The sequence below is a fragment of the Somniosus microcephalus genome, unplaced genomic scaffold (assembly GCF_052327205.1).
Source record: "Somniosus microcephalus isolate GS21.2 unplaced genomic scaffold, FLI_Smic_1.0 unresolved_chr4, whole genome shotgun sequence".
Lineage (NCBI taxonomy): Eukaryota > Metazoa > Chordata > Chondrichthyes > Squaliformes > Somniosidae > Somniosus > Somniosus microcephalus.
Window position 1 is genome coordinate 50,505,645 of NW_028225182.1, and position 13,408 is coordinate 50,519,052.

The window sequence follows — 13,408 nt, forward strand, 5'->3', positions numbered from 1 at the left end:
TAACCCATGTTGTACCTGCCCTGGGAGTGTTTGATGGGACAGTGCAGAGGGAGCTTTACTCTGTATCTAACCCGTGCTGTACCTGCCCTGGGAGTGTTTGATGGGACAGTGTAGAGGGAGCTTTACTCTGTATCTAACCCGTGCTGTACCTGCCCTGGGAGTGTTTGATGGGACAGTGTAGAGGGAGCTTTACTCTGTATCTAACCCGTGCTGTACCTGCCCTGGGAGTGTTTGATGGGACAGTGTAGAGGGAGCTTTACTCTGTATCTAACCCATGCTGTACCTGCCCTGGGAGTGTTTGATGCGACGGTGTAGAGGGAGCTTTACTCTGTATCTAACCCATGCTATACTTGCCCTGGGAGTGTTTGATGGGACAGTGTAGAGGGAGCTTTACTCTGTATCTAACCCGTGCTGTACCTGCCCTGGGAGTGTTTGACGGGACAGTGTAGAGTGAGCTTTACTCTGTCTCTAACCCGTGCTGTAACTGCTCTGGGAGTGTTTGATGGGGGCAGTGTAGAGGGAGCTTTACTCTGTATCTAACCCATGCTGTACCCGCCCTGGGAGTGTTTGATGGGACATTGTAGAGGGAGCTTTACTCTGTATCTAACCCGTGCTGTACCTGCCCTGGAAGTGTTTGATGGGGCAGTGTAGGGGGAGCTTTACTCTGTATCTAACCCGTGCTGTACCTGCCCTGGAAGTGTTTGATGGGGCAGTGTAGGGGGAGCTTTACTCTGTACCTAACCCGTGCTGTACCTGCCCTGGGAGTGTTCGCTGTTGACCCTGTTCCAGTCTCCAGTACTGACATCTTTCACATTGACGAACCCAGAAATGGATGTTGACTGACTAGACCCTAGCGGCTGTGAGCTCCACACTGAGTAACTGATTGGTGAGGCGGGTTCGGTAGGTGGCACTGTCTTTGTTCTTTCTGAAAACGCTTCACGTAGTTTTACTAAATTGATTCTGTATTTCCAGGATGTGGTCACCAGCCCTGCTCCACCCACACTACCCTTCCTCTTGCAAGAAACTGTTCAACCGCCCAGAGCCCACACTCTACAGCCTCTCTCTGGAGAAGATGGACCACTAAAGCCAGAAGATCTCCCCCATTACCTCTTTGTCCTATAAGTTCGCAGGCCAAGATGACCATCTCTGTGGACTTCGAGGAGTGTCTGAAGGACTCCCCAAAGTTCAGGTAGGACCGAGTCGTATTAAGCATCGGGTTAACAGGCTGACAGCTCAGGAGGTGTATGTCGTAACCTTGCCCGCCCTCCCTACTGCCTGCCGCGCTCTTCTCTTTTTGTGATACGCTGCTCTTAAAATCATTTCTTTCCCCCCCCACCCCAAAATTATTTAGAAATTTTAAACCAAATCGTGTCTGCATTACAGTCCGACAGTAAACACTTGGAAAAACCTCTCTTCGGTTCGGGATGATCAACCAGAAAATGGCGTTAAGATCATCTTAACCATTGACCCTCTGACCTCGTAGAATCATCGAATAATACAGCACAGAAGGAGGCCATTCGGCCCATTGTGCCTGTGCTGGCTCTTTGAAAGGCTTGAATGTTAGGTTTTAACGGAGGGAGTTTGCTGCGCTGTGCTGGCGATGCAGGAAGGTGCGTTTCCCGGTGTGTGGGGGGGGATAACGTGAACCTCAGCCTACTCGTACTTTGCACTGGCTTAGTTTGAAGGAAGTGACAGAAGTGTCACAGAATTGGTCTAAACTGTGATTAGCGAATCCGAAGGTGACTGTACTGTCGGCCAAGAGCTCGTCCTCTTTGCCAGACAAAGCTCGTCGCCTCTTGGGCTATTCCTCTCTGGCGTGCTGCACTGTTGGAGGTGCCGTCTTTCAGACGAGACGTTAAACTGAGGCCCCGCCTGCCCTCTCAGGTGGATGTGAAAGATCCCACGGCCACTATTTGCAGGGGGAGTTCTCCCCAGTGTCCTGGGCCAATATTTATCCATCAACCGACATCACTAAAGAAATGATCACATTGCTGTTTGTGGGATCTTGCTGTGTGCAAATTGGCTGCCATGCTTCATACAGGGCAGCACGGTGGCATAGTGGTTAGCACTGTTGCCTCACAGCGCCAGGGACCCAGGTTCGAATCCGGCCTCGGGCGACTGTCTGTGTGGAGTTTGCACATTCTCCCCGTGTTTGCGTGGGTTTCCTCCGGGTGCTCCGGTTTCCTCCCACAGTCCAAAGATGTGCGGGTTAGGTTGATTGGCTATGATAAATTGACCCTTAGTGTTAGGGGGATTAAATACATGGGGTTACGGGGATAGGGTGGGATGTGTGTTGGTGTAGGGGTTACGGGGATCGGGTGGGATATGTGTCGGTGCAGGCTCGATGGGCCGAAATGGCCTCTATCTGCAATGTGGGGTTATGTGATTATGTGATGTGATTAGATCAGTGGCTACATTTCAAAAGTGCTTCATTGGTTGTGAGATGTCCTGAGGTCATGAAAGGCGCTGTCGAAATGCAATGCTCTTGTTGCTTCTTTCCCTATTTGATCGGTCCTACTTTGGTCAGCACTGCTCCCAACTCTCCTCTCTATTTCTTCCTACACTCCAAATATCCCATCCTACACACTCTTCAGCGTCATTGCACCGTCTTCTACTTTAGCTCACATTATCCCAAGATCTTAAAAGTGTGGATCTCCTCACCTCCCTCACTCTTCCAATTCCTCAAGGCTGTCGGCCGTGGCTCAGTGGGCAGCACCCTCGCCTCTGAGTCAGAAGGTTGTGGATTCAAGTCCCACTCCAGAGACTTGAGCACATAATCCAGGCCGACACTCACAGTTCCAGTACTGAGGGAGCGCTGCACTGTCGCCGGATGCCACCTTACGGATAAGACATTAAACTGAGGCCCCGTCTGATCTCTCAGGTGGGACTTAAAAGTTCCCATGGTACTATTCAATCAGGGGAGTTCACCCCAGTGTCCTGGTCAGGGGTACTGCGAGGCTCTCTATGCTTGATTATCCTGCCCGTCTAGGCTCAAGCTAAAGAAGCAGTGGGTAAGTGAATGGAATCTCACCCAAACCAATTCATATTATTTTCGTTTATCTCCTATAGACGGGAGCTGGAAGCAAGATCTCGTAAACACATTTCATTGAAGATTATAGGAACATTAGGAACAGCAGGAGGCCGTTCGGCCCCTCAAGCCTGTTGCACCATTCAAATAGATCATGGCTGATCTGCACCTCAACTCCATTTACCCACCTTTGCCTCATATCCCTCGATACACTTGAATGTAGTAAACAATGAGGCGGATAGTAACAGCCTTCAGGGGGACACATGGCAGATGAAATTTAATGCAGAGAAATGTGAAGTGATACATTTTGGTAGGACGAATAAGGAGATGCAATATGGGGGTGCAGGCTTGAGGGGCCGAATGGCCTGCTCCTGCTCCTGCTCCTACTTCCTAGTTCTTATGAACAGTGAGACCTGGGGATGTATGTACAGAAATCTTTGAAGGTGACCAGTTGAGAAGGCTGTTAAAAAAGCATATGGGATCCTGGGCTTTATTAATAGAAGGAATAGAGTACAAAAGCAAGGAAGTTATGATGAACCTTTATAAATCACCGGTTAGGCCTCAGCTGGAGTATTGTGTCCACTTCTGGGCACTGCACTTTAGGAAGGATGTCAAGGCCTTGGAGAGGGTGCAGAGGAGATTTACCAGTGAGGAGGGATTTCAGTTTGTGGAGAGACTGGAGAAGCTGGGATTGTTCTCCTTGGAGCAGAGAAGGTTGAGAGGAGCTTTGATAGAGGTGTTCAAAATCATGAAGTGTTTTGATGGAGTAAATAAGGAGAAACTGTTTCCACTGGCAGGAGGGTCGGTAACCAGAGGACACAGATTGAAGATAATCGGCAAATGAACCAGAGGCGACATGAAGAAATGTTTTTTTACGCAGCGAGTTGTTGTGATCTGGAACGCGCTGCCTGAAAGGGAGGTGGAAGCAGATTCAATAGTAACTTTCCAAAGAGAATCGGATAAATAATTGAACGGAAAAAAATTACAGGACTATGGGGAAAGAGCAGGGGGAGTGGGACTAATTGGAGACCGCTTTCAAAGAGCCAGCACAGACACAGTGGACCGAACGGCCTCCTTCTGTGCTGTAAGATTCTATGATTCTACCCTTACCCAACAAAAATCTATCAATCTCAGTCTCAAAAATTGCAATTGACCCCCAGCCTCAACAGCTTTTTGTGGACGAGCGTTCCAGATTTCCACCATTATTAAGGAGACAGTAACAGGACATTTGGATAATCATAATTTAATAGGACAAAGTCAGCATGGTTTTATGAAGGGGAAGTCATGTTTGACAAATTTGCTGGAGTTCTTTGAGGAAGTAACGTATAGGGTGGATAAAGGGGAACCAGTGGACGTAGTGTATTTAGACTTCCAAAAGGCATTTGACAAGGTGCCACACAAAAGATTATTGCTTAAGATAAAAAATCATGGGATTGGGGGTAATATTCTGGCATGGATAGAGGATTGGCTATCTAACAGAAGGCAGAGAGTTGGGATAAATGGTTCATTCTCAGACTGGCAATCAGTAACTAGTGGTGTTCCGCAGGGGTCAGTGCTGGGTCCCCAACTCTTTACAATCCATATTAACGATTTGGAGGAGGGGACCGAGTGTAACATATCAAAGTTTGCAGATGATACTAAGATGGGAGGGAAAGTAGTGAGTGAGGAGGACATAAAAAACCTGCAAGGGGACATAGACAGGCTAAGTGAGTGGGCAGAGATTTGGCAGATGGAATACAATACTGGAAAGTGTGAGGTTATGCACTTTGGCAGGAAAAATCGGAGAGCAAGTTATTATCTTAATGGCAAGAAACTGGAAAGTACTGAAGTACAAAGGGATAGAAACATAGAAACATAGAAACTAGGAGCAGGAGTAGGCCGTCCGGCCCTTCGAGCCTGCTCTGCCATTCAATGAGATCATGGCTGATCATCCAAACCCTAGCACCCGGTCCCTACACCGACAGCCATCCCACCCAAGCCCTATCCCCGTAGCCCCGCATATTTAATCCCCCCTAACACTAAGGGCCAATTTTTTTTATCATGGCCAATCAACCTAACCCGCACATCTTTGGACTGTGGGAGGAAACCGGAGCACCCGGAGGAAACCCACGCAAACACGGGGAGAATGTGCAAACTCCACACAGACAGTCACCCGAGGCCGGATTTGAACCCGGGTCCCTGGCGCTGTGAGGCAACAGTGCTAACCACTATGCCACCGATCTGGGGGTCCTGGTGCACGAAACTCAAAAGGTTAGTATGCAGGTGCAGCAAGTGATTAAGAAGGCCAATGGAATGTTGGCTTTTATTGCAAGGGGGATAGAATATAAAAATAGGGAGGTATTGCTTCAGCTGTACAAGGTATTGGTGAGACTGCACCTGGAATACTGCATACAGTTTTGGTGTCCATACTTAAGAAAGGACATACTTGCTCTCGAGTCAGTACAAAGAAGGTTCACTCGGTTAATCCCGGGGATGAGGGGATGGACATATGAGGAGAGGTTGAGTAGATTGGGACTCTACTCATTGGAGTTCAGAAGAATGAGAGGCGATCTTATTGAAACATATAAGATTGTGAAGGGGTGAGTTCGGGTGGATGCGGGGAGGATGTTCCCGATGATGGGTGAAACTAGAACTAGGGGGCATAGTCTTAGAATAAGGGGCTGCTCTTTCAAAACTGAGATGAGGAGGAACTACTTCACTCAGAGGGTGGTAGGTCCATGGAATATGCTGCCCCAAAAAGCTGTAGAAGCTACATCATTACATAAATTTAAAACAGAAATAGACAGTTTCCTAGAAGTAAAGGGAATTAAGGGTTACGGGGAGCAGGCAGGAATTTGGACATGAGTCTAGGTTCGGATCGGTCATGGCCCTGTGGGTAGCGGAGCGGGCCCAGGGGCCGTGTAGCCTGATCCTGCTCCTATTTCGTGTGTCTAATTCTGTTAGATTCAGGAGATGGTTCTGTGATAGTGGATTGGCGGTTAGGATCAGATCAGCCATGATCTTATTGAATGGCGGAGCAGGCTCGAGGGGCCGATTGGCCTACTCCTGCTCCTATTTCTTATGTTTTTATGTAAGAAGTGTTTCCTGACATCAGCCCTGAATGTCCTGGCTGTAATTAAAATGACATCCCCTTGTTCTGGACTCCGCCACCAGAGGAACTTGTTTCTCTCTATCGAATCCTTTAAACATTTTAAACACCCCAATCCAATCACCCCTCATTCTTCGATTGCAATGGGAATACAAAATGAGTTTATGCAACCTGTTCTCATAATTGAGCCCAATCCAATACTAATCCCACTGCTCCGCTCTCCCCATAGCCCTGTATCAATCCCAAACTAATCCCACTGCCCCGCTCTCCCCATAGCCCTGTATCAATCCCAAACTAATCCCACTGCCCCGCTCTCCCCATAGCCCTGTATCAATCCCAAACTAATCCCACTGCCCCGCTCTCCCCATAGCCCTGTATCAATCCCAAACTAATCCCACTGCCCCGCTCTCCCCATATCCCTGTATCAATCCCAAACTAATCCCACTGGCCCACTCTCTCCCCATAGCCCTGTATCAATCCCAAACTAATCCCACTGCCCCGCTCTCCCCATAGCCCTGTATCAATCCCAAACTAATCCCACTGCCCCGCTCTCCCCATAGCCCTGTATCAATCCCAAACTAATCCCACTGCCCCGCTCTCCCCATAGCCCTGTATCAATCCCAAACTAATCCCACTGCCCCACTCTCTCCCCATAGCCCTGTATAAATCCCAAACTAATCCCACTGCCCCGCTCTCTCCCCCCATAGCCCTGTATCAATCCCAAACTAATCCCACTGGCCCGCTCTCTCCCCATAGTCCTGTATCGATCCCAAACTAATTCCACTGCACTGCTCTCTCCCCATAGCCCTGTATCAATCCCAAACTAATCCCACTGCCCCACTCTCTCTCCATAGCCCTGTATCAATTCCAAACTAATCCCACTGCTCCGCTCTCTCTCCATAGCCCTGTATCAATTCCAAACTAATCCCACTGCCCCGCTCTCTCTCCCCATAGCCCTGTATCAATCCCAAACTAATCCCACAGTCCTGCTCTCTCCCCATAGCCCTGTATCAATCCCAAACTAATCCCACTGCCCCGCTCTCCCCATAGCCCTGTATCAATCCCCAACTAATCCCACTGCACTGCTCTCTCCCCATAGCCGTTTCAATCACAAACTAATCCCACTGCCCCGCTCTCTCCCTAAAGCCCTGTATCAATCCCAAACTAATCCCACTGCCCCGCTCTCTCCCCATAGCCCTGTATCAATCCCCAAACTAATCCCTCTGCCCCGCTCTCTCCCTAAAGCCCTGTATCAATTCCAAACTAATCCCACTGCTCCGCTCTCCCCAAAGCCCTGTATCAATCCCAAACTAATCCCACTGCCCCGCTCTCTCCACATAGCCCTGTGTCAATCCCAAACTAATCCCACTGCCCCGCTCTCCCCAAAGCCCTGTATCAATCCCCAAACTAATCCCACTGCCCCACTCTCTCCCCACAGCCCTGTATCAATCCCAAACTAATCCCACTGCCCCACTCTCGGCCCATAGCCCTGTATCAATCCCAAACTAATCGCACTGCCCCGTTCTCTCTCCATAGCCCTGTATCAATCCCAAACTAATCCCACTGCCCCGCTCTCGGCCCATAGCCCTGTATCAATCCCAAACTAATCCCACTGCCCCGCTCTCTCCCCATAGCCCTGTATCAATCCCAAACTAATCGCACTGCCCCGCTCTCTCTCCGATTACAATCACTAAGGAAGTAGTACTCGGTAAAATAATGGGACTTAAGGCAGATAAATCCCCTGGACCTGATCGCTTACATCCTAGGGTCTTGAGGGAAGTGGCGGTAGGGATTGTGGATGCATTGGTAATAATTTTCCAAAACTCCCTGGACTCAGCAAAGGTCCCGGCAGATTGGAAAACTGCTAATGTAACACCCTTATTTAAAAAGGGTAGTAGACAGAAGGCTGGAAACTATAGACCAGTTAGCCTAATATCTGTGGTTGGTAAAATTTTAGAGTCCATTATTAAGGAGACAGTAACGGGACATTTGGATAAACATAATTTAATAGGACAAAGTCAGCATGGTTTTACGAAGGGGAAGTCATGTTTGACAAATTTGCTTGAGTTCTTTGAGGACGTAACATACAGGGTGGATAAAGGGGAACCAGTGGACGTAGTGTATTTAGACTTCCAAAAGGCATTTGACAAGGTGCCACATAAAAGATTATTGCTCAAGATAGAAAATCACGGGATTGGGGTAATATTCTGGCATGGGTGGAGGATTGGCTATCTAATAGAAAGCAGAGAGTTGGGATAAATGGTTCATTCTCAGACTGGCAATCAGTAACTAGTGGTGTTCCGCAGGGGTCAGTGCTGGGTCCCCAACTCTTTACAATCTATATTAACGATTTGGAGGAAGGGACCGAGTGTAACATATCAATGTTTGCAGATGATACAAAGATGGGACGGAAAGTAGTGAGTGAGGAGGACATAAAAAAACCTGCAAAGGGACATAGACAGGCTAAGTAAGTGGGTAGAGATTTGGCAGATGGAATATAATACTGGAAAGTGTGAGGTTATGCACTTTGGCAGGAAAAATCATAGAGCAAGTTATTATCTTAATGGCAAGAAACTGGAAAGTACTGCAGTACAAAGGGATCTGGGGGTCCTGGTGCACGAAACACAAAAAGTTAGTATGCAGGTGCAGCAGGTGATCAAGAAGGCCAATGGAATGTTGGCTTTTATTGCTAGGGGGATGGAATATAAAAACAGGGAGGTATTGCTGCAGTTGTACAAGGTATTGCTGAGACCACACCTGGAATACTGCATACAGTTTTGGTGTCCATACTTAAGAAAAGACATACTTGCTCTCGAGGCAGTACAAAGAAGGTTCACTCGGTTAATCCTGGGGATGAGGGGGTTGACATATGAGGAGAGGTTGAGTAGATTGGGACTCTACTCATTGGAGTTCAGAAGAATGAGAGGCGATCTTATTGAAACATGTAAGATTGTGAAGGGGCTTGATCGGGTGAATGCGGTGAGGATGTTCCCAAAGATGGGTGAAACTAGGACTAGGGGGCATAATCTTAGAATAAGGGGCTGCTCTTTCAAAACTGAGATGAGGAGAAACTTCTTCACTCAGAGGGTGGTAGGTCTGTGGAATTTGCTGCCCCAGAAAGCTGTGGAAGCTACATCATTAAATAAATTTAAAACAGAAATAGACAGTTTCCTAGAAGTAAAGGGAATTAGGGGTTACGGGGAGCGGGCAGGAAATTGGACATGAGTCTAGGTTCGGAATGGTCATGGCCCTGTGGGTGGCGGAGCGGGCCCAGGGGCCGTGTTGCCTGATCCTGCTCCTACTTCTTGTGTTCTAATTCTGTGTTAGATTTCAGGAGATGGTCCTATTCACAGGGATTAGTGGAGACCTTGGGAACAGGCTGCCAGCTAGGAGTCCTTCAAGAGTAAATTGGGCCTGTTCCTGGCTGGGGTGGAGATCACCTCTTACAGAAGGTAAGTACTGCAGGAAGTACAGGGACAGAGTGATCTCCTGGACGAGTTTCGATCGCCTAGATGGGTCGGAGAGGAATTTCCCAGATTTTTCCTCCCAAATTGGCCATTGGTTTTTTTTATCTGGTTTTTCGCCTCTCCCGGGAGATCACATGGGTTCGGGTGGGATGGAGAGTGAAAATAGATTTGAGGTTAGGATCAGATGTTATTGAATGGCGGAGCAGGCTCGAGGGGCCGATTGGCCTACTCCTGCTCCTATTTCTTATGTTCTTATGTTCTTATAACCCTGTATCAATCCTAAACTGGATGTGGTGTATTTGGACTTTCAGAAGGCTTTCGATAAGGTCCCACATAAGAGATTAGCGTGCAAAATAAGGCACATGGGATTGGGGGCAAGGTATTGATTTGGATAGAGAACTGGTTGGTGGACAGAAAGCAAAGAGTTGGAATAAACGGGTCGTTTTCCGAGTGGCAGGCAGTGACTAGTGGGGTACCGCAAGGATCGGTCCTAGGGCCCCAGCTATTCACAATATATATTAATGATCTGGACGAGGGAATTGGATGTAATATCTCCAAATTTGCAGACGACACAAAGCTGGGTGGGAGGGTAAGCTGTGAGGAGGATGTCGTGAAACTCCAGTACGATTTGGACAGGTTGGGTGATTGGGCAGAAACATGGCAAATGCACTATAATGTGGATAAATGTGAGGTTATCCACTTTGGTGGCAAAAACAGGAAGGCAGATTATTATTTGAATGGCAATAGATTGAGAGAAGGGGAAGTGCAAAGAGACCTGGGTGTTATTGTGCACCAGTCGCTGAAGGTAAGCATGCAGGTGCAGCAGGCGGTTAAGAAGGCAAATGGTATGTTGGCCTTCGTAGCAAGAGGGTTCGAGTACAGGAACAAGGATGTCTTGCTACAGTTGTACAGGGCCTTGGTGAGACCGCACCTTGAGTATTGTGTGCAGTTTTGGTCACCTTACCTGAGGAAGGACGTTCTTGCCATGGAGGGAGTGCAGCGAAGATTCACCAGGCTGATACCTGGGATGGCAGGAATGACGTATGAGGAAAGATTGTGTCAATTGGGCTTATACTCGCTGGAGTTTAGAAGATTGAGAGGGGATCTCATCGAAACCTATAAAATTCTAACAGGACTAGACAGACTAGATGCTGGAAGGATGTTCCTGATGGCGGGGGAGTCCAGAACCAGTGGTCATAGTCTAAGGATAAGGAGTAAGCCATATAGGACTGAAATGCGGAGGAATTTCTTCACCCAGCGAGTGGTGAACCTGTGGAATTCTCTGCCACAGAGGGCGGTGGAGGCCAGTTCATTAAATATATTCAAGAAAGAGTTGGATATATTTCTTGAGGCTAAAGGGATCAAGGGATATGGGGAGAAAGCAGGGGCAGGTTACTGAATTTGGATGATCAGCCATGATCTCATTGAATGGCGGAGCAAGCTCGAAGGGCCGAATGGCCTACTCCTGCTCCTATCTTCTATGTTTCTATGTTTAATCCCACTGCCCTGCTCTCTCCCCATAGCCCTGCTTGACTATATTATGATTTTCTAAATGCATCCCAATAATGGATAATGAAGGGGCAATTGGGGTGGGGAGGGGGGAACTTAAAACAATCACCATCACTAGAGAGAAAGTACTCGGCAAACTAATGGGACTAAAGGTGGACAAGTCCCCTGGACCCGATGGCCTGCATCCTCTGGTCTTAAAAGAGGTGGCTGCAGAGATAGTGGATGCATTGGTTGTAATCTACCAAAATTCCCTGGATTCTGGAGAGGTCCCAGCGGACTGGAAAACCGCAAATGTAAAGCCCCTATTTACGAAAGGGAGGAGACTGAAACCAGGCAACTATCAACGAGTTAGCCTAACATGTGTCATTGGGAAAATGCTGCAGTCCATCATTAAGGAAGTGGTGGCAGGACATTTAGAAAATCATAATACAGTCAAGCAGAGTCAGCATGGTTTTATGAAAGGGAAATAATGTTTGACAAATTTGCTGGAGTTCTTTGCGGATGTAACGAGCAGGGTGGATAAAGGGGTACCAGTAGATGTGGTGTATTTGGATTTCCAGAAGGCATTCGATAAGGTGCCACATAAAAGGTTACTGCACAAGATAAGAGCTTGCGGGGTTGGGGGTAATATATTAGCATGGATAGAGGATTGGCTAACTAACAGAAAACAGAGAGTCGGGATAAATGGGTCCTTTTCAGGTTGGCAAACTGTAACTAGTGGGGTGCTGCAGGGATCAGTGCTGGGGCCTCAACTATTTACAATCTACATTAATGACTTGGATGAAGGGACCGAGTGTAATGTAGCCAAATTTGCTGATGATACAAAGATAGGTGGGAAAGCAAATTGTGTGGAGGATGCAAAGAATCTCCAAAGGGGTATAGACAGGCCAAGTGAGTGGGCAGGAATCTGGCAGATAGAGTACAATGTGGAAAAATCTGAGGTTATCCACTGTGGTAGGAAAAATAAAAAAGCAAATTATTATTTAAATGGGGAGAGATTACAAAATGCTGCGGTCCAGAGGGATCTGGGGGTCCTTGTGCATGAATCACAAAAAGTTAGCATGTAGGTACAGCAAGTAATTAGGAAGGCAAATGGAGTGTTGGCCTTTATTGCAAAGGGGGGTGGAGTATAAAAGTAGGGAAGTCCTGTTACAACTGTACAGGGTGTTGGTGAGACCACACCTGGAGTACTGCGTACAGTTTTGGTCTCCTTATTTAAGGAGGGATATACTTGCATTGGAGGCAGTTCAGAGAAGGTTCACGAGGTTGATTCCTGAGATGAAGGGGTTGTCTTATGAAGAAAGGTTGAGCAGGTTGGGCCGATACTCATTGGAGTTTAGAAGAATGAGAGGGGATCTTATTGAAACATATAATATTCTGAGGGGGCTTGACAGGGTAGATGCTGAGAGGATGTTTCCCCTCATGGGGGAATCTTGAACTGGGGGCATGATTTCAGAATAAGGGGTCGCCCATTTAAAACGGAGATGAGGAGGAATTTCTTCTCTCAGAGGGTCGTGAATCTTTGGAATTCTCTTCCCCAGAGAGTTGTGGAGGCTGGGTCATTGAATATATTTAAAATGGAGATAGACAGATATTTGAATGGTAAGGGAGTGAAGGGTTATGGGGAGCGGGCAGGGAAGTGGAGTTCAGGCCAAGATCAGATCAGCCATGATCTTATTGAATGGCGGAGCAGGCTCGAGGGGCCCAATGACCGACTCCTGCTCCTACGTCTTATCTTCTTATGTATCAATCCCAAAACTATTCCCACTGCCCCGCTCTCTCCCCATAGCCCTGTATCAATCCCAAAACTATTCCCACTGCCCCGCTCTCTCCCCATAGCCCTGTATCAATCCCAAACTAATCCCCCTGCCCGCTCTCTCTCCATAGCCCTGTATCAATCCCAAATTAATCCCACTGCCCCACTCTCTCCCCATAGCCCTGTATCAATCTCAAACAAAACCTACTGCCCCGCTCTCTCCCTATTGCCCTGTATCAATCCCAAACTAATCCCACTGCCCCATTCTCTCCCCATAGCCATGTGTCAATCCCAAACTAATCCCACTGCCCTCTCCTCATAGCCCTGTATCAATCCTAAACTAATCCCACTGCCCCGCTCTCTCCCCATAGCCATGTGTCAATCCCAAACTAATCCCACTGCCCCGCTCTCTCCCCATAGCTATGTATCAATCCCAAACTAATCCCACTGCCCCACTCTCTCCCCATAGCCATGTGTCAATCCCAAACTAATCCCACTGCCCCGCTCTCTCCCCATAGCCATGTATCAATCCTAAACTAATCCCACTGCCCCGCTCTCTC

General features: G+C 47.9%; 1 protein-coding gene across 1 annotated transcript in view; it reads left to right on the plus strand.

The window, feature by feature from the left end:
* Positions 1–983: 983 nt before the first annotated feature.
* LOC147091073 (arf-GAP with coiled-coil, ANK repeat and PH domain-containing protein 2-like) overlaps positions 984–13,408 on the plus strand; it is a 204,535-nt gene continuing 192,110 nt past the window's right edge. The window contains 1 exon segment of the mRNA XM_085977535.1: positions 984–1,189. Within this exon segment, the coding sequence (XP_085833661.1) occupies positions 1,137–1,189 (53 nt within the window). The 5' untranslated portion in view covers positions 984–1,136.